We start from the raw sequence: 24,994 nt of genomic DNA, 5'->3' as shown, positions 1-24,994 counted from the left end.
GGCTGAGGATGCTGTGTTCTAGTTTGCAGTTGTTAGTCATGTCAGATGCTCAGTAAACAGTCAGAGCTGCCTGCAGTGGTGATAGCAGTTTGTTAGGGCCGAGGCAACAGAAGCTGTCCATGTAAATCATTTTCATAACACTTCAAAGGCTGTTTACTTTGAGGAGGGTTACATTTGTAGTTTTCTGTGGTTGTTTGGTAAAATAAAGTAGAATTTATACAACAATATCAAGTTTAAGTCCACTCATCACAAGACAGTATTGGATATTGACAGGTTTTTGTTTATTCCAGTATTTAAATTAAGTCAGCGACTGCATTATGTATGTATATAAAGAGATGCATATGTAAATAAACGCATGACTATAATCTCATTGAGAATCAAGCTCATGTGTGCAACACTTTTGTTACAAATAAGAACTCAAATGTCCAATTTTCTGTCGTGTGACGTTCTAAAAATAAATAAAGTCAATAAAGGGAGTTAATCAACAATCTTATAATGTTTGGCATTTTGCCACAAATTCAGGAGTCACAAAAAAAAAGAATCTTGAAGTATTTTTGCAATGTTATGTGTTGGAATCCATGCTCTGCAGCTGAACAGTGTTCACAGGCTGAATAGGTGACCGCAACCTTATGGAGCAAACTTAATGAAACCATATGGTGTAACATTTGGAATGCAGAGGAGGGTGAAACACAAACAGGCAACCACATGTTAGAGATCACACAAAATACACAAGCTGTTCCACTGCATGAAAAAATGTGCTTTTATAACTTGAGGTGGATATGTCATTCCGGTGTGAAGGTTAAGAATAAGAGCTTCAAACTCTGACACAAATGTTTTTGGTACCACTTTACAATAAGACTACCCTTATAAACGGTTTACGAATCATTTGTAATTCATTTATTAATTAGGTTGTGAACACTTTATAAATCATTAATAAGCTTTTATAAGACAAGAGATAAACAGGGCAACTGTGACCAGTGGGGAGAATCAACTCAGTGAACAACAAATACAAAGGATGTTGGCTTGTGAAAAAGACAAATAAGCTAGGTAGCCAATATAAGGCTTAGTCATCTTGCCAAATAGTGAGCCTGTGTATATGTATGAAAACTATGTTAGAACTGATTTGTAAATGGTTCTTAATGATCAATAAAGTGTTTATAACCTAATTAATAACCTAATTATAAACCCTGTATGAATCCTTTATAAGGGTAGTCTTATTGTAAAGTGGTACCCATTTTGTCCATGTCCTTTAGAGCTACATATATAAAATGTAACATGTATTTTTGTTATGTGTGTTTCTTTTCTGTTCCCAGGTACAAGAATATCATCCAACTGTGGGCTGGCTGTCCTCGTTCTGGCATGTGGTCTGGTGAGGGATGCCTTGTTATAATTTGAAGAACTGAAATGGTTTGCGCCCTGATCTCGCCCCTCCCTTCCCCCATACTCACATATACAGATACAAACACAAACAAAACACATACACACACACACACACACACACACACACACACACTCACACAGACACACACACACACACACACACACACACACACATGCGGACAGCAAAGTTGGCCCTCATTACCCCGCCACTACTGCTCTTGCACCCAGCACATTGTTATTAGCCACTGTAAACACCAGTCACCTTTAAGCCAGTTGGATTACCTTTTGTACAGATGTCGCCACGGCACCAACGCTCCGGTGTGAAAACGGACTCTGTATCTTGTTGGATAACTCTCATGGAAGACTGACTTTCTTATGGTTTCGCTGTTCCAGTAAAAATGTGTTCATTGCTCAAAAGTGAACAAGAAAAAAGGAGAATCTATATTTGTGTAATAGATATGATTCTAGATATATATATCTGTTTTATTTTAAAATCCTATTAAATACTGTATGTGCTGTATACATAGCTGAAACTCACCGTATTGGCCATGGAACTTCATTGTGAATAGGCACTATGGCCCTCTCAAATAATCAAAAGAAACTAAAGTACATGCTAATTTAGACTGTTGTTAACATTGACCATAAGGTTAAAAAGGTGAATTCTTTTTCAGCTGTATTGGCCATCTAAATGTTCTTATGCATCATGTTACATCTTGTTAGTGATACATATACCGCTGTGCATGCGTTTTGGTCTGACGGCAAGAGGGAAACAAAACTAAATTGAGCTACACTAGTCATCACTTGGAGTTCCGTATGTCAAATTTAGTTGTTTTCTTTTGTGCTAGCTTTGGTGTAAAATAAAAATATGTCCCTTGTTATTTTAATTTGTATTGCATCCTTAGTAGGAATAGAATGGGTGTCATAATTTATGCGTCATTGAAATTCCCTATACGGATGACTATTTTTAATTGACATTTTTAAAGGCATGCTTCAGTTGCTTAGCACCTCCCTGGTATGTCAAAAAAAAAGAAGGGATAAATAGCTATTAAGCCAATTTTCCTCATAAGTATTTCAAGTTTCTATTATTTTAATGCCAGCACACAAACACACACACATTTGCAAGTAGATGTTTGAGCAGCTGGATGACGTGAGGTGCAGTGCAACACAAGTAAACTGGCTCATCATTAACATTGTACGCCCAATTTTGGGAGGAATACTTTAGTTTTGTCGAAACTATCTATCTTGTATCTTACAGTAATATATTTTTATCTTTATTTTCAGATGATATGTCATAAAGATTTTTATTCACGCGAAGCATTTATAAGCAAAACGCCTTGACAATCTGACACAAACATCGACAAAGATGTTTTTTGGTTTTATATTGGAACAACAGATACAACGGTATAACCTCTAAAATCAATGGGATTCTTTTGTTGTTGTTAACTTTTGAGCAGAAAGGAAAATTGTGCGCCATCCATCAGAAATGCAGGTGTTTCCAATTTAAACTGAAATATTTATGAATAATAGAGTAGGTTACTTATGTCTCAAAAATCATACTGTAAGTGAATGTTATCCACCATGAGTATCATTTGGTAAGACCCAGAAGAACATGCTTTTTTTTTTGCTTAATTGATGCCCAAAATTGAGCTTAAGGTAACATGAAGCATGATTATGTAGTTTCTCATGTGTTGTATAGTATAATCTAACATTCATACATGACATAAAAATGTAATTGACAATGTTTACTGTGCTGTGTGTTTTCAAAAAGCAACATATTCACCTCCCTTTAAGCTTTTGTTCCGCTTTGCAGACAAAGCAACCAACCCCCCTGTATAGTTGTACTCCATTCCTAAAGAACTGTGGAGGGAAACTTGTTGATTCAGCACCATGGTTCAAAGGCTGGCAGTGCTTGTCATGGGAGCAGACCAGAGACATCGGCAGCTTCCAGCCAAGGGTACAAGATGTGCTAGTGATTGAGGGCAACGCTGTCTAATCCCTCAAGTTCCAAATAGCTTCAGGGTATAGTTGGACAGTTAATCTACCATCACTGTCATATATATCCCATTCTGCTGGGACTGGATATCGATTGCTGTGTTTTGAAATGAGAACATGTTATGTAATATGATTCAGAATGTTTAGTCTGAAGAAAAAAAACAACATATTATTTTAAAGTAGAATGGGATTTTAATGTTGATTCTATTGGAAATGGAATTTGAAAAGCACTTTGGAGAGTTGGCAAAGTTTGAGTGGACAGTTTGTCCAACCCTCATGTAAAAAGTAACAGATCTGTACAACTTGTAAATGAAATAATCAGCATGTTGACATGTTTTAACCCATTTAAAAAGGCAGAGGCCAGTGATGTTCTGTACTTGTAAAAATGGTGTCATGTACTCATTATTCAAGTTTTAATAAGTCCAAAGTGGGTTTTCATCTCTTCAAAATGAACTTGGATAAAAATGTATACAACAAAAAAAAAATCTATATATATTAGAAACATCTCCTTTTAAAGCATTCATCCCAATCTAGGGGACTCATTGATTATGGGACCCTGCAACATATCAAGTAATAAAGAAGGAGAGATTGGAGCGATAATTGATTTGATATTGTGATTGAACTGATGAAAAATGAGTCGTGAGTTTGGGATGTAATGGAGGCTGAATTGCATACAAGCAAAAAGGTCTCTGTTAACAAATAGTGAGTTCACAATGACGGCAGTTCCTTCATCTGGGATGTTATTTCAGAAACACAGCCTTTCTCCTTTTCTGTTTTATATGCCACACTACTCATTCACTCTAGATGTATTTGTTTCTTCTGATGTATTTCATTTCAATGCGGTCCTGTCTGTTTGTTGAGCTGTCAAAAATTCTAATGAATTATAGTTCTCTTTTCTTTGGTATTGTGTGAGGCTTCTGTACTGGAACATTGCAACAGTTTGTATTATAATTACAATATCAGAATAATATTTAAATAAACCATTTTCACAGATGAAATTCAAACACTGAGGGATTCCATCTGTCTCGTTGGTCACACACTGAGCTTTATTGTGAGTGAACTGAAAAGAGTGCTGACTACAACAAAAGTGGAGTTACGCATTAGTAAAGCCTACTCACTTTTCATTGGATAGTACTGCTAAATGGTACTCAAAATCAATCCGCCTTTCATTTGTGCAGCAACCAAATCAAAGAAACAGAGATACAGAAATGGATGAGAGATATTTGTGATGGAAACTTCTGAAGCAATGGAGACGAAACTCAGAGAGACACGGTGAGAGCTGGAACTTCATGGCAAACACTAAAGGTTTATTATGGAGTTAACGGCCGGAGAATTGACAAGACATTTGCTGCAGCCACGAGTAGACAGAGCGGTTGCCCGACCAATTCCAAAGATCTCTTCTGCTGTCTGAGGTTTTAACTAGTTCAAGTGTATAATCAACATTCCTCATCAGTAAGACTAAACAGATATGACCCTGAATCTAACTAGAGCTGTCGTCCATGGAAAATAATGTACTTCAGGGAACCTACGTTCCAGATAAGAAGGGCTTCTAGATGTCCCTGAACATGACATCTCATGTCAGCTTGTGCTCGGTCAGACACTGGCAACAACAAAGCGCCCAAGCTGCCCCTCCTTAAGGGAGATAAAAACACACCCCAATGCCGAAGACCTATGCAATGGGAAAACAGACAGAGGAAAGAGAAAATAAGCAGAATATTCCCACTAAAAATGTAAAACTCGAAAGAGCATTTACTGAAGAAAATGTGTGTGAATGCTGTGTGTAAACCTGCTGATTGGCCTGTATTTCTGATGTCTTAATAATCACATGAAAACTGACATCGGATGACATGGGTCATTAGGCTTTGCTGCATTGCGGTCATCCTATTTGTTAAATGTCTGTGTACAAGAGTGAGCATTTGAAAAAATGTAATTAAGTTGTATAGTGCCAATACAATAGGATCAAATGAGCCTCCATAGACCTGAATGTAATATAAAACTTATAATGGCTCAGGTTTAGGTCATCTTTATGACATTATGTACACTGGATACATGTAAACCAAAACAGAGTCTGTTGTACAGACAGGTGCAAAGGTTACTTCAGAGAATTCAAGGCACCACGCAACTTGTCATAACTCATGAACTGTAGATATCATCATCATAATGACTTTATGTGCAGTTACCAATGCACTAGAGTTAGCTATTTAACATTTGACTGCAGTTTGTGCTGTATACAGGTGCTGAGTTATAATGAAATTGACCTAAATGGGATTCCATAGCATTTGATCCATTACATAACACAATACCTTATACACTTTAGATGTCATCATGAAATGATGTACGGATAATTGGTGTGCAATGCTTTTGGAATATCAACATAGTTTGCAGAATAAATAGTTACTGTGTTATAAAATGGTCAATGAAAAGTGTCAAAAATATTATTGTATATCTTTAAGAACAACATTTTGACTTAGATCATTTCACAATTTCAACACAAACCGTTCAAGACAAATGATTCCTGTGATGTTGAGGAGTGCACGTGGTGTGTGGCAATCTGCAGGTTATACTTTAAATTTGTCTTACTGCGGTTCTCTTGGTTTTGGAAGTCAGCCTCCATCAGTGCGAACCTTGGAAGCAGGAAACTTCCTCTGTTGGTAAAAATTGGGCTGTCAAATCTCATCATCCATTCATCTGTTTGAAAGACAAGATAGAGGAATAGAAAATAAGGACAGGGGGAGAGAAAAGATCCTCTTCGGAATTTAGCAGGGAATTTGGCAGCGCCTTAGCTAATCAGGTTCACTTAATCAGTGAATTCAGATTGCAAAGCAGGGAAAGTAGCAAATGCAAGAGAGATAGAAGAGGAACAATGCAAAATTAAACCTCTGCCAGTCTTTGTTAATTCAGCAGGCAATGACACAGTTTTTTATGTGAAGGCAAAAAGAGGGAAACCATCTGCCTGCCTCTGGCACTCTAATCAAATCACTGTCCCATTGCAGCACAAAGAAAGAAAGAAGGAGGAGATTATCGTAAGACTTGGTTTGTTTAAATCTTACATATCCATATATGCTCTTTTGGCAATGTCAATGAATCACTGATGGCAAGCATATGTTTGTTTTTGCCACTGAGGAAGAAAACAATACTGTGATATAAGAGAAGCTTGCAAATGCTCATGAAATATACATGCACACATTTTATAGAGAGAAACCATGCTGAGCAAGAGAGTTGCTGTGATTTCAGCCTTAATACAAAGCACCCCACCGGCAGCACTGCGTGGAATAGGCAGTGTGGTCTCCAGTGCTTCCTTAGACCTCGAGAATGACATTGTACATCAGATAGAATGGGGACAACCCAACCATAACAACACTATGGGGGTGCAGTGGCCTAAAGGTTAGAGAAGTTGATATTTCAGCAAACAAAATAGAAAATCTGTCAAAAAGTCTGAAGCTTCCCAAATACCCTCTAAGGCAGGGGTATTCAACTCAAATTCAACGAGGTCCAGTTAGAGAAAATTTCCTCAAGCAAAGATTTGGAACATGAAAATGTTTAACTGGTGTTATGAATGAGTGTGATATACGTTAGTTGTGACCTAGGAGCTGTATCAACGTCTGAATGTAATCAACAACTGACTGTCTCATCAAACAAAGTGCAATTCAAAAACAACAATATTTATTGTCACTTGAACTATACAGATATACAGTATAATACTGTAGATATGTTTAATGTTGCACTCGGGCTGCATTTAAAATAACATAGAGAAAACTAATAAAATAGCTTTTGAAAATGTGTGCATCTTAAAAGTGCTTAATTTTAGAAAAATTAAATAAAGTGCAGCAGCAGCTTGAGTTTCCCGTTTCACATCTTGACTTAACAGTTTCAGCAAATTATATAACATATCAGTCCGAGCACATCATAACAATTGAACAGTTTTAAGGTTTGTCTTTCTTTCCCTCTTATATTCCACTCCCTCACTGACTTTCTTTTGTTCAGTGAGAGAACTGAGCTCTAGCCTGTCCGGCCAGGATTTTAAATCGCGGCTGAAATGGTGTCAGGGCCATTCTCATACACATGTGAAGGTGTTCATTGGTGCTTCACTCACCGCCTTCTCTCTCTGTCTCCCGCTAACTCATCTCTCCCCTCACTTTTCTCTCCGTCTTCTCTTTCTTGCCCAGAGGGCGTTTCCCAAAGTCAAGGAAGCATGCTCAACTGCCGTCATTTTAAGGACGCTACGTCATAGAGCGCCGCCAAGCACCGTTCCAATGTCGAGAACACTCAAAAACTTGCGCCCTCTGTTTTTGACAATTCTGAGAAATTTCAAGGATGCATCGATGGATCCTCAGTAAGCAAGAATACCAACACTCCTCTACGTTCACGCTGCGCGGTGTATTTGAAATGGCATAATCCAGGCAGTATACACATTCAAATGTAAGTGAAGTTAGTTGAAAGTTTTCACAAATATTTGGTGCCGTATTACGTTATTCATATAATGTAAATGCCAAAAATGCCATTAATGGCTATCGGTGAGAAGCTCTTGCAGGATTAAATGTTGTTAGACAAATGCACCAATAATTTGCAATGTTTGTAATGTACATATGTAATTGTTACTTAGGCTATATAATTTACATGTTGATAGCACTTTGATTGAGCATATGAGCTTGGAAGACCAGGTTACTCGAGTGCAGGCAAAAAAGAAATGGGACAACCTGAAGATTAAATATAAGGTGAGGAGCAGGATGACAGCAATCATTGAAACATATATTTTTAAATTTGAGGTGAATATTGTTTTACATTAAGTGCCTTCTTGCTGTGCCGCTGTAGGTATAACAGGGAAATGTTAGATTGCTAGTAGACTAGTTGTTTTTTATTGTCAGGAATGCAAGTGCCCTGCCTCCGGTCAGGGTGATAGTGGAGGAGGATGAGGAAAGCGGAGCAGGAGCAGGAACAGGGGCAGGGGCAGGAGAAGGAGCAGGAGGAGCACAGGGGAGAAGACAGAGGGAGGATCCCTTCCTCCAACTTCTGAAAGAGGACATCCTAGCAGATGAGCGCAGGGAGAGGGAGTCCAGGGAGCGTTCGGACCGTTTTGTCTCTCTCCTTGAGCGCCTTGTTGAAAGGCAATAGATAATTATAATTATAATAAATATATACGTTTATCCAAATTGACACGTCTTTGTCTTTTTCCTCCTGCATAATAGTAATTTACCAGTGTATGGTAAGAAGAAGTTTAAAAGCGGATAGGCAGTATTAAAAGCACGAGCGGTAGCGGTAGCGCGTCCACACTAGCTAGTCGTTCCAAAGTCCGAACGCTCTGAACACTAAGTAGCACTCTAGCCGCATTCTCCATAGACCGCGACTAGCAAGGAAGTGTTCTAGAAGGATGCTTCCTTGACTTTGAGGAACGCCCTCGGTCTCCCGCTAACTTGTCTATTCTTCATGTGTTTATCTCCCTGTATTGCTCACTCATCTCTTTCGCCCCCTGTTGGCGCCGGTTAAAATGGAATTGCCCCGTCAAAATGAAAATCCCTTATTAATGTATTGATTATAGTTCCGGGTCCGTATAGGTCGGCGTCCGGACCCGGAACTGGACCGCCTGTTAGTGAACTATGCTTTAAGGGCTTGTCATGACCTTTAGACTTAGTAACATGCATACTTGTGGGTCTTGTATTTGAGAGACATCTTCCGACCTCAAGAAAAAACATTGACTTTCACACAAGAAATACCAGATTTTTGAAGCAGATGCAGTTATTGTTCAATTGTGGACTGAAATATTTAAATTAACATGTTGTTGATGTTTTGATCAGTTTTTCTGGTTTGTTATTGATTAGTTTTGGTGTATTATATCCAGTGTTCGAACTATGCCGAGATTTTCGGGGGGTCCCATTTTTCTCTCGGGGGGGCTTGACTCAGAGCGCGGATCTCGAAAACACTATTTTAGAGACCCCCCAACATTTCCCAAATCATGTTTTCGGGGGATCTCGTGTCAGTTTCAGGGGGTCTCGGATCCCCCGAGTCCCCCCGTAGTTCGGACACTGATATATCACTTTTTATTACACGGTTTAGTTGAATACTCGATTCTGATTGGTCAAATCCGAGCATGTGACATGTTGGTAATACAGTAGTACAGACCGCTGTCAAGGACTTATTGACTGTTGTTAAGGAGGATCAGGAAAGAGAAAGCAAAATATGTTAAAATACGGAGCGCTGGACGTCAGATAAGTCAGCAGAAGAAGACAGACAGGAAGTGAACACTAGTGAAACAGAGTTTTTTTTTTCTTAGCGGAAGAAATAAGATCATTTTTGAGTCAATACAATTATTTCAATTAATATTGCGAGTCGAGTCGTTAGTTTGTTTAGTATCTGGCGATGTAATAAGCTGATCAAGATCCCTCCTTTCGTGTCGGGCTCCCTGATCAGCCTGTCTCGTGTTCTTTTCCCCATAATGACGGCCTCTCTGCGCATTAGCCCTTACGTATGCAAGCGATACAAATACCTTTAGCGCATCTTAAAACGAAATAACGTCTAATACAAGCTTCATATACTGACAACTAACTCGGCTAACAATGATGTTTGGCTGACAAACCAATGCAGCCCTAGTTTTTTAATTAAGAAAATGAAAAAATACCAACTCCCTTTCTTTCTTTCTGGAAATTTTAAACACACCTCATGTTCTATGTTTAATCACTAACTATACTTGGTTAAGGATAGGGATTAATTTTGGTTAAAAGAGAGCATTGTGTGGTGGCAATTTCTTTATCAAACATGGATAAAGAATCAAACCATTCAGCTGTCTTTTAGGTATTTTATTTCTTGCAAGAAAGTTCATTCAGTCATAGGCTACAGAGAGCAGACTGTCTGCAGAATAAAAGACCAAGAATAGGGTTTGGGTTGAATATTTAAACACAGAGAGGAAAAAGGGGGGGTCAAGCTTGTTGATAATGAAAGGAGGATTCAGTTAATTTTAGGGAGGTAGGGAGGCCGTACCTATAAGGATGTTCTCAGTTCAACAGAAGTCATATGCTTTGTGGACCATTGTGGATGAAGGTGGACTAATCCACCAAGGCTTCACCCTTACAGTAACTGTGCATTTGATTACGATAGCCTATACTTGTTTAGGAAAATCCCAATGATGATTGCTCTGAAAACTAATACAAACACATAATCATAAATGAACAACACAAACACTAAGCACATAAGGAGGTTAGGCTGTGGGAGGCGCAAACAGTATTGGCATGAAGGCATCCATAGAGTAGTAACAGGAAGAAACTTTTCTTGTTGTACACCAAAATGAAAAGTATACATTCTTCATTTCAAAACAGGGGTCAAAACAGGGTCAAAACAGGTGATGCGAAACATACATGACTAATCTCATCGTTACTTTAGTGGTCTGCCGGTGGTAATGCTTATTATGCCCCAACCTTTTAAGATAATGATGATGAATCTGAATGAAAGGCCAGAGGATGACGTCCAAAATCATCTTTAGGGGACCATGCATACCATCAGTTTTAAGTCAACGTTGAGTAAGGCTTTTTGTTGTCCTTTGTGTGGTCACAGACAGAAGCCCAAAGCTCCTACGTAACACTAGGATGGGTCAAATGCAAAATATAAATTTTGCCTCTCGGGGCAAATTAAGGGTTCTTTCGTCTTCTTTTCTCATTGTCGTTTGTCGGGACCTGGTGGTTGTAAGTGGAAACGTTTTTATTTTACCTGCCAGGTCAGAATGTGTCGTTTCTTAATGATTACATTTTCCAGAAGACACAGAAGCAAGAAAAACATACTCTGCAAACATTACCCTGAATAAATAAGTACACCAAAATCTATATATAGATAAGATATGCTCTTAGCAGGGCCTTTAAAAGTCTTACTATTCTGGGTAATTTGTATTTCGCAGAAATTAATACAAATCCTCCCACATGCTTTCACAAATGCTGACCGGTGCCCCTGTCTCAACAGGATGAAGGGTCCTCTGACAATGTCTTATGTTTGCGATTGGGATCTGGTGGCTGGCAAAGCGCTAACAAGCAATCCTTCTCAAAGACATTCTAACAAAGGCAAATCAATTGAAGGGCATTTAACTTTTTCTGTGTGTGTGTGTGTGTGTGTGTGTGTGTGTGTGTGTGTGTGTGTGTGTGTGTGTGTGTGTGTGTGTGTGTGTGTGTGTGTGTGTGTGTGTGTGTGTGGTTGTGTGTGTGTGTGTGTGTGTGTGTGTATGTGTGTGTGTGCGGGCGGGCGGGCGTGCGTGCGTGCGTGTGTGGGTGTGGGTGTGCGTATGCGCGAGCGAGAACGCGAGCGAGAAAGTCGTGCATTATTTATTTACACTCATTAAAAGTAATCAATTGTAACTGGCATTGATGTAAGAGTCTTTATTGGGCTTTCAGGAATCAGTCACTGTAATGTACCGTGTGACTTTCTAACCCTGCTTGATTGTTTTGTTCCACAAAACGCCCAGAGGAATGGAAATGTGTTTGTGTGTGGACCCATCAATGCTTAGCATCTCTCAATGCTGTAGGATTTATGAACCCCAAAGGATTTAAAAGAAAACCATTGGTCTAACAGCCTGAAATATACTGTTGTGAGCTTGGGATGACTGTCAATGACTGAATAGCACAACAACAATGGCCATGTCACCTTAAGGTGTGTGAATACAAAGCTCTGAGTTTAACCCAACATGAGAGACGGATAAAGGAGAAGGAAGGCAGTTATGGAAATGTGCTGCACTGCTTTAAGTGAGTTGGGGTGGTGATTAAAAAAGAGCCCAAGAGAATTGAGTGTTGAATATGTGTTGACAGAATGGCAAGTCTGCCTCATTAAACTATATAACTGGGGACAGGCATGTTCTGTTCTCCGGAGCACTTTCCTTACATGTAAACAAACAAATTAGTTCCTATCAGTATACATCATAGATGTTTAAAGATGTGTGTTTGATGGGGTCTATTAAATGTCTTTGTATCCAGCACTCAAAAGTGATACCATGCTGCAGTTCTAAATCAAGTGCCATCCAATATGGAAGACCCTCCAGCAAAACCCTCGGTTTTCCTTCAAATCTTCACAGGTTGCCATAGTGTATGGAGTGAACTGCATACACAGGAGGATGTGAGAGTGACACCCTGCTGTCAAACCAATTCAAAGTTGGTTTAGGGGCATACCAGGTACTGAAAACAAATCATTGACGGATATGTCCCTTACCTTCTCCCTGCTAGGTTTCCTAGTGAGCCCAAATAAATGTTGAACTTATATTCATACATCTTTGTGAGTTATCAATATTTAAGTTGTACTCCGTTTATTTTGTAAAATGTACAATATGTTGCAATAGCAGAACTTAAAAAATGTCTTGGCTAGATTCTGCAACGTTGCAATGGTAAGGCAAACAAATGCAAGTACTAGTCCGTGGATGTTCTTCGTTATTTGTGCTTGATGAGGATTTACACATTAACACACTTTTTAAACAATATAAAAACTAGTTGTAAGTATATTTCCCATGCTCATGTTAATTTATGATATTTTAATGCAGATAAGGTATCCCTCATCATATTTCCATACATCCATATAGAGGAAATTAATAGTTGATAATGGAATTGCTCTTGAAATATAAACACATTCAAAATTAAAATATGGGATCTAAGGAATTGCAAGTTAAATGTAATTTTATTTGGATAATCTTGGCTCATATAAGCAAATTATGTCAAATCCAATGTTTTATGCCCTGATAATTAGGGACATTTTTTTAAAGTCGGCCTGAATACACTACATATCATCTGTAACAGCCCTTAGCACTTGGATGAATTGTTTCAAATTAGAACCGATAATATTGAAAATATACTCAGGAAGCTAATTAGGCTTTCATAAATGTGAGCTTCTATCATCATAAACAGTCAAAACAAAAAAAAGTCTTGAGCCCAGGGCTATCTCTAATTCTGCACTTGACAGTGTGTGCCAAGACGCATGATAAACGGATAATAATTAACTAACATTACAAGAGTAAAACATGTGGTTTTATTGTTGGGTGTTTTTAAAACTGCAGTGTGTAAAGATTGTTTCAGTTGAATCACTTAAAGAAGACAGCTAATCATTGACTAAAAACATTTGAATGATTGCGTTGTTGCTGTTGTGTCTCTATGCAGGCTATTAGTTTTAATTAAACACAGTGTTTGAATAAATGTAGGTGCAACAATAGAAAAGGATAGATAGTAGATAGAAGATATTTATTTTTCTGTAGCAAACCAAAAAAAAATTGCAAATTTAGAATTTGAGTTTAGGCAACCAAGATTCTAGGTGAATTGCAAAGTACAGATTGAAAAAAGAAAGCTACTGTGTGATGCCTTGGTGAATCAGGAGCTAAAACGCACATTCCGGCTTCCTATTTTTAAATCACCTTTTTTTATTCAACTTTAACAATGAGCAACGCTTTCTTGCTGAAACTTCCTGATCAAATTCACACAGTAACAAGTTCCCACCGGGTAGCTGCAAAGTAATAAATCAGACCCAGAGTATAGGGTCGGAAATGCAATAGGATAAAAAAAAGAGAATGTCAGAAATGACGGCAGGTTTAGCCCGCCTTACCACTTTTGCCTTAAGAAATGGTTGGAAAAAAACTGCACAGCCTGCTCCATTTGAAGCATGGGAGACCTCCCAAATGAGAACCCTGCCGTTTTAAGCATTTACAAGATGTTGGTTCCACTGTGGATAGAGTAGATTTGAAATGACAACAAAGTGGATTTTCAAGTGGAAATGAGGGCTGTGTCATTACTAAAAAATGAACACAAATGAGATGCAGCCTTGACAGATGGAAATAGTAATGCATTTGAGAGCTATTTCATATCTCTTATTTGTTTGTAATTTTTGATTACAGTGTGGAAATGGTTTGCTATTCTCCTGCTTTGCTCAGTTGCTGCCTAAACAGAAGCGGCAAAGAAATAATTGGGGCCACAATATTCTGATGGCCACGTAGTAATGGCTACTTGAAGAACTCCCTTTCACTCTTTCGCTGTCCATCACCTCGAACACAGCCTTTTGCTCCCCATCTTTACTTAATCATTGACTTCATTTCAAAGCTAGAAGAGCCAACATTGGGAGAACCTTCTATTGCCATTCCGTAAATCCCATTGACTGGTATTGAAATAGATGTCATGAGGCAGGATGGAGGAAAGGCTGAATGTGCTAAGCTAAGAAAGGACAGTAATACGTGTCATTGCCTTTGCAGAGACGGATCCCAAGTGTGAATTATGAAGCCATTTAGCCTGATGCCTGTCACAATTAGCTCTAAAATTGAGTCGAGCTTTGAAATATTGCAAATTACATCATCGCTGACACATATTAGCAATTTGCACATGGCTCTCAAGGAATTGTCTCAATGAAAAAAGTTTTTAACATTGAGTAAAGTAATGTATATTTCTATTCATATCTGTGTAGTTGTGTGTGCGTGTCTAACTAGGATTTACTGTGTTGATTTAGCATGTTGATATTGCCAGGGATAGTAAACATGCTGGTCATTTAGCAAAACAGCAGGTTTACACAATGGGAACATAATTGAGAAATATTCCAAAGTTTTTTGCTCATATTTTGAATTGTACCTCCATTCAGTATCCCACATGTGATCATGAGACTTATCATGTTTGTTTTTATCTCAAATTAATTAATTTACTTGTACAAACTTGACCTTTTAAATATTTAATTATTCACATTCAAGTTCTTGTTCAATGCTAAACAAAAATTGAAGCTTATATTGTATAACACTCAACAAGTCTGACCCAGTCAAATTATGTGCATATAATTCAGTTCCAGCCTTCTTAATGTAGAATTATTTTTGTTTGCTTGGACAGTGTTTCAATTTTGAGCTGTTGGGGGTTTGATGTCTTGCTCAAGGGCACCTCGGCAATGCATTCTAGATCAATTTAACAATATATTTTTGAATGGAAAATGGATTATGGATGTTGTCATGCATAACATATAATGAAAAAAAACATAATGTGGAGATTTTAAAGGGCGCCTGTATGAATGATTACAGTAAGTAAAACATGTTTCAACTTTCCGAAATATTTCAAACTGGACTGAAAATGTCACCCTTTCATTTCATGATCAGGAAACAGGTTAGGCTGGGCTATGCTTCAAATGGATTAACTTGTACGAAATGTCACCTGAGAGCAGCTTTTCCTTTTTACTGCATTTATATACAAGTAATAGCAAATATATTTGCACTTGATTTGGTTTTTCTATTTACATTATACGGAAAAATCCAGACACCTTAACATTTCACAAAGTTGTTCACTGATAACATTTTTCTAGTTTTCCAATTTTTATATAAATAAAATTTGGGGATCATAAGATCATTGTCTGGCAATTATTACCTCACCTTTGGGGAATTTCTTTAAAGATTAGTCCATAGTGCTGCTATGGATTCCTTTTTTTTTTTTTTTTTTTTCATTTAATGGATTTGATGCCTTTCTTAGATGAGATGACAGAAAAAGAAAGGCATGAGAGATGGGGATGGGCAGCTTGAAGTGAACCAGGAATACTGCCGTTGATTTCAGGAGCCTAAATCCCTACATTTTTCCCAATAGGTTGTCCCGTCATCGAAAAAAAAAAACCAACAACATTATTTTTGAATATTTTGGGCCATCAATGACATTGCTTGTAATAGCATTAAGATCACTACATATGGGGTGTAACATCAGTTAAATGATTTCGTCCATAAGATCATATGGAAGAGCAGAAGCTTGGCTCTTTCTGTTTAACATGCGTGTCAAATTTAAGATATGAGAAGGCTTCAAAGCTGCTTCCCTGCTGTTTCATGACATTTGCTGTGTCCAAGGGAGGTTAGATGAAATGACCTGAAAAAAAGAGCACTTCAACTGGGTCTTGCTACAGGGATAGTCTAATTAACATTTTAATTAATACAAAATATTGGTAACTCGAGGGCATCCTCAGAGCCATGTCTGGGACAGACTCATTACAGTCGGTGTTAGCCTCTCTAATGCTCCCCTCCGACCTGTTACCTGGGAAAATGTCATCCTCCAGAAGAATGAATAGATGGTGATGGATTAAATTCTTTGGTGTATTTTTAATGCTTCTCAGTAAAATATGTTGGGTAGTTCCAGTCGAGCGGTTAATTTTTTTTCATATTTAGAGGGGCTGGATTTACATTTAAAAATAACTATGTTACACATACGTACTGTAAACACTTGAACTACATGATACTGTCATGTTTAGTCATCTATAATATAAGCATTCATATGAAAAGATGTGTAACTAGAGGCCCTAAGCACAATTTGCAATAAATACTATTATTAATTTGAACCTCTCTATTAGGCCACTTCATACTGGCGCTCCTAGATTTATTGTTATACATTTTCAAATGTTCTATGGCCATAGGGGCTTAGTGCGCTTGTGTGTCAGGCTCGCTTTGTTTGTAAAAGTCTGACATATATATTGATGTTAGATGACAGCCAGTCAGTGGGGTGACACAAAAAGGCTCTGTGAAACATATATTATCCACAGTAAGAAACTATATTCTGCATTTTGTATCTGAAGGACTGTGATTACAAAATTTGCTTTAAGATTGCACTAGAAAATCGTACCGAAGAAAGGCAGCGCGTAGGAAAGATGGAGTGTACAGAGCTTGGTGCTTTGTGTATCACAATTTGATGTGTTGTTTAATCAGTTAATGTGCTGTTATTATCATCAAGGCACAGTTCACCCATAAACACCATAAAACTAATTTCCCCCTCATTCATTCTTTGAGATAGTGACGCTATGGATTTCAGTGCTTCTGAGATGTTAGCTCAGCGTTATAAAATGAATTGGTCCAAAATCTAAATATGAATAACAGTGTTTTACACAAAAGCAAATGTATTAATTAGAAAAATGAATCATGATATCAACAATTTTGGTTATCACTACTATTAATGGTTTATAAATCATTCATTAATATTACATCAATCCAAGAGCAACAAAAATACATAATATTATGGGGAAAAAAGAAAAACTACCAAACTAAAATTGAACATGATAATAGTTAGGCATAGAAAAAAACAAAAGAAGCATCTACGTGTAGTACCTATAAAGATCATTTTTGACCAACACATTACCCTAAAAATCTTCCAATCAATCCTAGAAATCATCTTGTGCTTCAGAAAATGAAATTAGGAAACAAAAGTATTTTATTGATATAACAAATAAATAGAACACATAAAATAATAGACTGCTTTTGGGGCATAACATTATTAATAATTGAGCTGATATAAAATGGAAGGAACAAAAACTAAATATAAGCAGCTCCCGTCCAAACACAGGCCGAGTGCAATAAAAAAGTAGAAATGTTATTACTGTGGGTCACTGCAGGGGAACCAATGTCATCTGTAGGTAAATACAGCAATACGGAGTGTGGAAATGTCATTTTCTGTGAATATAGAATCTGGTAAAAATGTCCCCACCATGTTTGAAACCTTATCACTGCCCATCACTGGAATTGTTTATTCAGGTCGGTTCGGACACTTAAGTTGAAAAGATCACCCCTCATGTGTCCTCACAGCAGCAGCAGCAGAAGTCGGGCAGCTCAGTGATGGTCTGAAAGAGCATGTGGGGCTGCTGATCTTGTCTTTGGTTCAAGCGGCAGTCAGTCCTACTTGCTTTTACGCGCACAGACTGAACAGCCGAGAGCAGCTTCTTGGCAACGAGAGCCACAGTAGATAGTGCAAGAAGAATACAGAGACCTGGAAATAATATAATTTTATAATAATTATAAAATATTTAAATGTTTTATAATTCTAGTGTTCTATTTTGTTCAGTTTTAAAATATACATATACATGACATACAGCCCCGGAAAACATTGAGACCACTTCAGCATTATCATTTACTCTTGTTTTATTATTTATAGGTATGTTAAATTATTTTTTTATTTTATTTTATTGTATTCTATAAACTACTGACAATTTTCTCTGTGTTGGAATTCAACAGACACTGGAATGGCTGCCATACATGTAGAGATACAAATTTAAGAAACATTTGTAGGGGTCTCTTAATTTTTTCCGGAGCTGTGTATATAAAAAAAATATTACTTTAGCCATTATTAGAGAGTGCCTGTTTTGATAGGGGAAGATTCGAACTGGATTTGAACCTGGTTCTACTGGAGTGGCCCAGTACATGAGCCAACTGCGTTATACACTGAGTCATGTGGCAGCCCATTTTTACATACTTATGAGGGGTTTCAAGACTCAAGGTATATTTTTGGGCTAACTTCTGTCTGCCAACATAACAAAAGTGCTGTCAAAGTCTCTGGTCTGACTGAAGAACATCAAAGGACTGCTACGAGGTTTTTCCTATGAATGATGATATAAGGTACCTTTTCCCATTTTTTAACAAGCCACAGAGCCAACAAAGCATCTTTTTTGGAAGAGCTAGTTATAAGAACAGGATGACAATGTGTTTGCTGTCCTTTTATGTTTTGGAAACTTTGGCATTTCTGAATTTCCAAAGCGGTGGATAACAAAGATCCCTCAAAACAAGAACAAACTAAAACATACTTACTTAGCAAAATATCAGCATGAACATGCAGCACTTTTGAGAATCTAATCCTTAGAACAACAGCATTGATTTAGGGTGGCGCAATTTTGTACAGCTCCACAAACACTACTGGAGTGGTGAATGAGGATAAACCACTGAATGAATCAGGCCTTGGTTTTTATGGTGTACTGTAGCCTCATGTGAAAACCCACGATAACACACGATAGCAGAGCGAACAGGTGAGGCGTAGAGCAAGGAAATCATTGTCCACTAGTTAATCGAGCGCGGATAGTGTCGTGCTCGCGGACGGATAAAAAAACCAAAACAAACCTAAATGGGTCGTGAAATACACTTGGGCGGCCGTTAATATACCTGGGCAGCCCGCCCAAGTAAAGTCTGTGTGTGGGAAACCCTGTGTTATTAAAAACATAATAGCTCATAGGCGTGTCCTAATGACGGGCGCTATGAGCTTTCATAGAGCTCCTGCAGATGATGTCATATATGCTGGTCACGTGACGAGATACGACAGGGGCAGCCATTTTGGCAGTCATCGCGGCAGTAAATTGACAGGCACTGGCAGACTGTCAAGGATGGTGGATAACTGCTGTGCACCAGGTTGCACAAATAGGCGTGGGAAAAAGAAAGGTGTATCGTATTATCGCATTCCTAAAGACGCGGAGAGGAGGGAGAAGTGGATTGGAGCGATTAAAAGAGCCAGGAGCCTTCAGAAAAAGACTGAAAGATGGGACCCCCCCGGCCGTTGGCTTTCGCTTATGCAGTGATCACTTCATATCAGGTGGGTGAAGGAATACAGTACAATGCTACAAAAAGTTTCTGGTCAGTTTAATTAAATTTAATTAGTTTAATTTAAGAAGTAGCACCCAGTTATTATAGCTAACGGACACTGTGATGTCCCTTTTTAACTCAACAAGTGTGGCTCTGGCGCAGCCTAGCCAGTTAGCAAGTTAGCTTGTAGCAAGCTAGTGGTAAACAAACCCGTGTTGAAATATTCCTTCTTATTTTGTAGGGAGAAAGAGTGATAATCCGTTGAGTCCGGATTTTATCCCCTCAATTTTCGATTACCTTCCATCTCCAGAGAAGAGGAGACATAAAACGAGACTGGAGGTTTTTAACAGAAGGCAGAAGGCTAAACTGCACAAAGTAGAGCAGGCAAAGATATCTGCAGAAGCCATCCGTCAAAGGTGGGTAGATCAAACTCCTGTCTGATTACATGTTGGGTCTACTTGTGATCGGTGTGTTATTCAGATTATTTTATTTCAAATAGTTAACTGCCGTGATATGGTTATAAACAATAACGTCACACCAGTCATTTAATGAAGGCTAATATCATATGATTTCCATTAAACATGTCAAACTGTAAACATGTAAACATGTCAAACTGCCATCAGTATTGTATGCATGAAAGCTTATTTTGCTGCTTCTGTGTTTTCATCAGGACATCAACTGATGCAGCCCCAGAAGACCATATCACAGAGCCTTTGAAGGAGCCCCCCATCACAGATCCGTTGGAAGACTCAGCCGATGATCCTGTCCAGCCTGAACCAGTAACACCACCATGCACCTCTGAAACCTGCTGTACCCGCATCCAGAGTCTTGAGCAAGAATGCCAAGCTCTAAGGGCTGAAAATGTGTTGTTAAGGGAAAAGATTAATAGGAAGACCCTGACAGAGATTAGTTTAAATAACAATGATAAAAAGGTGAATGTCCTCACTGGGCTGGCAACCTATGCATGTCTCATGACCATTTTTCAATATCTGGCTCCATTTCTCAAAGTTAAATCATCAATAACATGTTTTCAACAATACATGTTGACTTTGATGAAGCTTCGAATGAACTTAACATTTGACTTTTTGGGTTTTTATTTTGGCATCGACCCAACTACTGTCTCCAGGCACTTCAAAAACTGTGTTAATTTGATGTATTGTAGACTGGTGCCAAGCCTAGTGGTGTGGCCTGAAAGAGAATCTTTAAGAACATCTCTTCCATATGTATTTAGAAATGGTGACTACGAGAAGACTGTTTGTATCATTGATTGCTTTGAAATATTTCTAGAGAAACCAAGTAGATTGCGACCCAGTGCGCAGTGTTACTCAAGATACAAATCACATCACACCATGAAATATTTAATTGCCATTTGCCCTCAAGGTTCAATTTGTTTCATTTCTACTGGATGGGGAGGTCGCACCAGTGATAAGTTCATTACAGAACACAGTACTTTTTTACCTAATATTCTCCCAGGGGATGTTGTTTTGGCAGACAGGGGGTTTCTGGTGAAAGAGTCTGTTGAAAGGTTAGTGTCACATGTCACAATGTTTCATACAATAAGTAATCAAATGCATATGCCCATTACTTTTGGGATGATGAACATCAGCTGACACCTTACAACAAGGCAGAAACTTTTGGGATGCTATTTGGAGTATGTTAGGATGTTCAACTGCATGTTGACATTGGCTGGAATTCTCTGCCCATGAATACCTGGTAGCCTCACTGCTGAAAACATGGGACTTTGGGTCACATATCTGTCTTATGAGAGACACGGCTGGCTTTCTGAGGTCTGTTCTTGTTGCTGCTCTGAAGGTAGATCCTGTCACCCTACCACTCCTTTGATCAAACCAAATTCTGGACTTGGACTGTGCTTGGGTCTCCTCCTCTACAATATCACTCTGAAAACATGGCAATCCAAACAGTTTCTCATTTACATTGCAAGATAGCGCACACACAGTACACGTGCACATAACATGGTAGATCTTAGATTTCAGTCATTAGTAAACAGAATATGTTATGTACCTGTTCTTCAGTGACAGTCAAGTCCTCAAATATTCCTTCTGCACGCTCTTGTAATTCAGCCAGGTTCAGGTCTCTTGCCTTCTTGTCATACAGACTGGTAAGGGGTTCAGGTAAATCTAGCTTGACAGCCTTGGGTACATAGGATGTGGCGTACCCGCGAACAACTGACAGGACTGCAGGTCTGCAGGACTTCCCATCTTGAGTCCGGCACTGTGAGAGATTTTGGTAGAACTGTGTTTGCTCAGCAGCAGTCAGGGGTGGGAAAGATGGGGGCGCAGAGGTACCCTTGGTGGAATTCCCCTTTTTATTTTGTTGAGTATGGTTGAATATGATGTCCTTGCCCTGCAGGTACTCCACATTCTTCGCAGCATCCTCACTGGGAGAGGCCCACTTGCATTTTTTGGATGTGCAGCTGATCTCCTCGTGCCTTGCGTTGTTTTTTCCCCACAGACTGAAGAGAACAGCTGACACATGAGAGCAGCTCTCCCCGAGTCCCGCTGTGCAGTTGCAGTGGGCTCCCAGCACAACACCGTCGTTCCTCACCACCACCCATGGCTTTAGTTGACTTTCATTAAGCCTTTGGGAGTGATTAACCTATATGAAATTCCAAAACAGATAAATAAAGGTAAAAAACGCCAGCCACTTTGGTTGAGTACGATCAAAAATACAAACTAGCAAGTTACAGATGCACTGCAGTAGCTATCCAAGCTAAAAAACATGCTAACGTGACACTTCCATAGCTAGCCAAGCTAATAAACAAACAATGCTAACGTGACACTGCCTATCAAACTGGAATAATTTAATACTTACCCTTGCAGTGATGATGCCGAAGTTTTTGGATGTAAGACTCCACAGTTGAATGTTGTTTACGAAGCCGGACTGACACCATTTGTAAGCCTCCAAGCTTTTGTACGCTCTGAGGGAGTCTCCTGAGTACACTGATGGAAAGCTTACAAGATAGCTGTGGATGTCTGCGTAGCGCAAGTCGGGTACATCGTCTTCAGAGCAGGAGGTTATGCTCTTGAAAAGCACACCGGGTGAATTATATGGGTCGCTTATATTTAATCTCTCTAATTTTGTACTATAAAGCCGAATTTCACTTGAATTAAAATGAGAAGTATACTCGCTCGGTAAGAAAACACTGGCACCGGTGGTCATGTTGACTGCCAAAATGGTGGCTCCCAACCAAAAGTCACGTGACCGCAGGAGCTCTATATGCACTGAAAGGGCGAATAAGAGAGCTTGACACACACATCATTCACAAAGATGTATGCGTCAAGCTCCATTATTGGCCCCCTAGCTCCGGCTGTGAATCACGTAGGATCTCGCGGGAGAATGCATCAGAAAGAAGAGAGTTTACCGATTCCGGCTACATTTCTACGCCGTAATATGGCATAAATATTAATAGAACCATTGCGAAAACGCGCCGGAGCATTCGTCGACCTCAGGGTTTTAATGACAAAGTCGAGTCCTTTGGTGTCACCACGAGTCCGAATTCACGAGTCCAAGTCCGAGTTCAAGTCATTAGTGCTCAAGTCCAAGTCAATTCACGAGTCTCTAAATTTAGCTCACGAGTCGGACTCGAGTCCGAGTCCCAGACTCGAGTACTACAACACTGAATGAGGAGGACTTTCAATGAATACTGCATTTTTCTGATAATCTTAGTGATGTAAATATTCAGTTTTCATTTCAAAATAAAAAACACAGCAGTAAAAACCCATTTCATTTAAAATAAAATATGAATTACTTTTCCAATTGCTGTGATCCTCGCTTCACAAGATTTCCAGATTTCTTTAAAAACATTTTTTTTTGCCACTTGAAAAATATAATTAATTGTACGCGCAGTCTGTGGTCTCTTAAAAAGAAATCCTTTACTAGAAGGAAAAAGCAATGCACAGCAAATGATTGCACAGTTGGCGATCACAGTTTTCCCTTTGTGGTGTTTTTTTTTTCTCCTAAACTCGGCAGATCCTTCTGGAGGATAATTATTTCAAAAACAGACTATCAAGATTTTGTCATTTGTTTAGTCAATTCTCCTGCTATTTGAGATGTCACGTTAGCATACTGCGATATAAGGGCCACATGAAGTGATGATGATATGCCACCTCAACAAACTCCAACTCCAGCCGCCTCCTGACACGCACAATGAACAGATCTCCTCCCAGAGCAGAGAAAAAGAATGTAATCTGCCGGATAAAGATGTGTTTACAATGACAGAGTGGGACAACAGGCTATTATCTCTTCTTCATATGTCTCTTATTCATTCTGTCCTACATACTTAAATAAGAAGTGCTTGGGATAAGAAGTGCTGAAAACAAGCCTGTATCATTTCCCCATACCGCATGCCTGAGGCAATGATATGAAGGAGGCTTTGCAACCACTATTATGTGGAATATTTGGAACATGTTCAACACATCCTGTTTTGTGTCTGCTCAATTATCTTCATTTGTTGGAGATTTCAGCCATTGACTGTATATTTTCTGTAATTAATATACGATTACTTTTATTTTCTGTAATTAATATATATTATATATTAATATCTGAAGGAGAAAACCTAGAGCAGCATTTGATGGTTTTTTTGTTCTTATTCATTTATTCTTTTTTTTCTGTGTGCAGCATGGCTTGGACAGATTTCTCTTTCTACACCAAATAGATTGTGTTATATAAAAGACGAAGGCTGATCTCAGAGGAAATAAAGAAAAGGGTCATGAGCAAACTCAGGACCACATTAAAAATCCCCAGCAAGGCCTCTATCCGTATGTGCAGCGATCCCATGGGGTAGTGGCAGCCACGCCACCGAGGAAGTGTCCTGTACTCTGCTCCAGTTAAAAAATAAAAAGGAAAAAAGCACTCAGAGCCAATGCGACTCAGTGGAATATGCATTTCCTTTTAGAATATGTAATACTTATTCAAACACCAAAGACCATAACAGATTGTTCTTGGCTTGAGTTGGCCTAAAGGTGCATTATACCATTCATTTACAATCATTGTATGTTTGTTTCATTTTGATCCTTTTATCATGGCTACTGCCCACCCACCACACTTTATTTCTAAGTACGCACCTACAAACATAATGCATTTTCAAGAAGTGCAACAATTTATATTTATATGGCAAATGTGACACTTAAGGTTTCAACCTGGCATGTTAAGTTGTAATTTGGTGTGTTTTGGAAACATATTACGTATATGTTTTAACCAGATAAACTCTTCACAGAATTAGTTAACAAGATCTGCTCACAGCATTAGCTGCCAAGCACTTCCCTCTCTTGCTAGCTTGAATCTATATCATCCTGCTACTTGAGTTTTCCACCTTTTAGTCTCTGTCTG

At 38.7% G+C, this 24,994-nt stretch overlaps 2 protein-coding genes and 1 long non-coding RNA gene across 3 annotated transcripts in view; 2 read left to right on the top strand and 1 right to left on the bottom strand.

Moving 5' to 3' along the window:
* The window catches only part of vstm2a (V-set and transmembrane domain containing 2A), a 67,852-nt gene extending 65,594 nt beyond the window's left edge, over nt 1-2,258 (top strand). The window contains exon 5 of the mRNA XM_063912305.1: nt 1,314-2,258. Coding sequence (XP_063768375.1) covers nt 1,314-1,390 — 77 coding nt within the window. The 3' untranslated portion in view covers nt 1,391-2,258. The remainder of the gene's footprint in view (nt 1-1,313) is intronic.
* A 17,135-nt stretch (nt 2,259-19,393) lies between these two features.
* On the top strand, nt 19,394-21,159 carry LOC134883854 (uncharacterized). The gene is made up of 3 exons (XR_010168338.1): nt 19,394-19,655; nt 19,887-20,061; nt 20,316-21,159. It is a non-coding gene; the product is annotated as an uncharacterized LOC134883854 (long non-coding RNA).
* Nucleotides 21,160-21,177: 18 nt separating this feature from the next.
* Nucleotides 21,178-22,868, bottom strand: LOC134858143 (uncharacterized). Its single transcript, XM_063874049.1, has 3 exons — nt 22,478-22,868; nt 21,668-22,261; nt 21,178-21,543 (listed from the first exon to the last, which is right to left on the bottom strand). Exons 1-3 carry the CDS (start codon nt 22,823-22,825, stop codon nt 21,178-21,180), a joined length of 1,308 nt encoding a protein of 435 aa, XP_063730119.1. The 5' UTR covers nt 22,826-22,868.
* Nucleotides 22,869-24,994: the final 2,126 nt, after the last annotated feature.

Source organism: Eleginops maclovinus, chromosome 21, assembly GCF_036324505.1.
Source record: "Eleginops maclovinus isolate JMC-PN-2008 ecotype Puerto Natales chromosome 21, JC_Emac_rtc_rv5, whole genome shotgun sequence".
Lineage (NCBI taxonomy): Eukaryota > Metazoa > Chordata > Actinopteri > Perciformes > Eleginopidae > Eleginops > Eleginops maclovinus.
The sequence above is the reverse complement of the archived record's forward strand: the minus strand, read 5'-3'. Positions and strand labels throughout refer to the sequence as shown.

Excerpts from the sequence above, each read along its gene's own strand:
- LOC134858143 (XM_063874049.1), bottom strand. The coding sequence starts at position 22,825 with ATGACCACCGGTGCCAGTGTTTTCTTACCGAGCGAGTATACTTCTCAT. Across the intron at positions 22,262-22,477 it reads TCGGCATCATCACTGCAAGG|GTTAATCACTCCCAAAGGCT; the intron begins GTAAGTATTAAA and ends AATTTCATATAG. Across the intron at positions 21,544-21,667 it reads TGACTGTCACTGAAGAACAG|AGTGATATTGTAGAGGAGGA; the intron begins GTACATAACATA and ends CCATGTTTTCAG.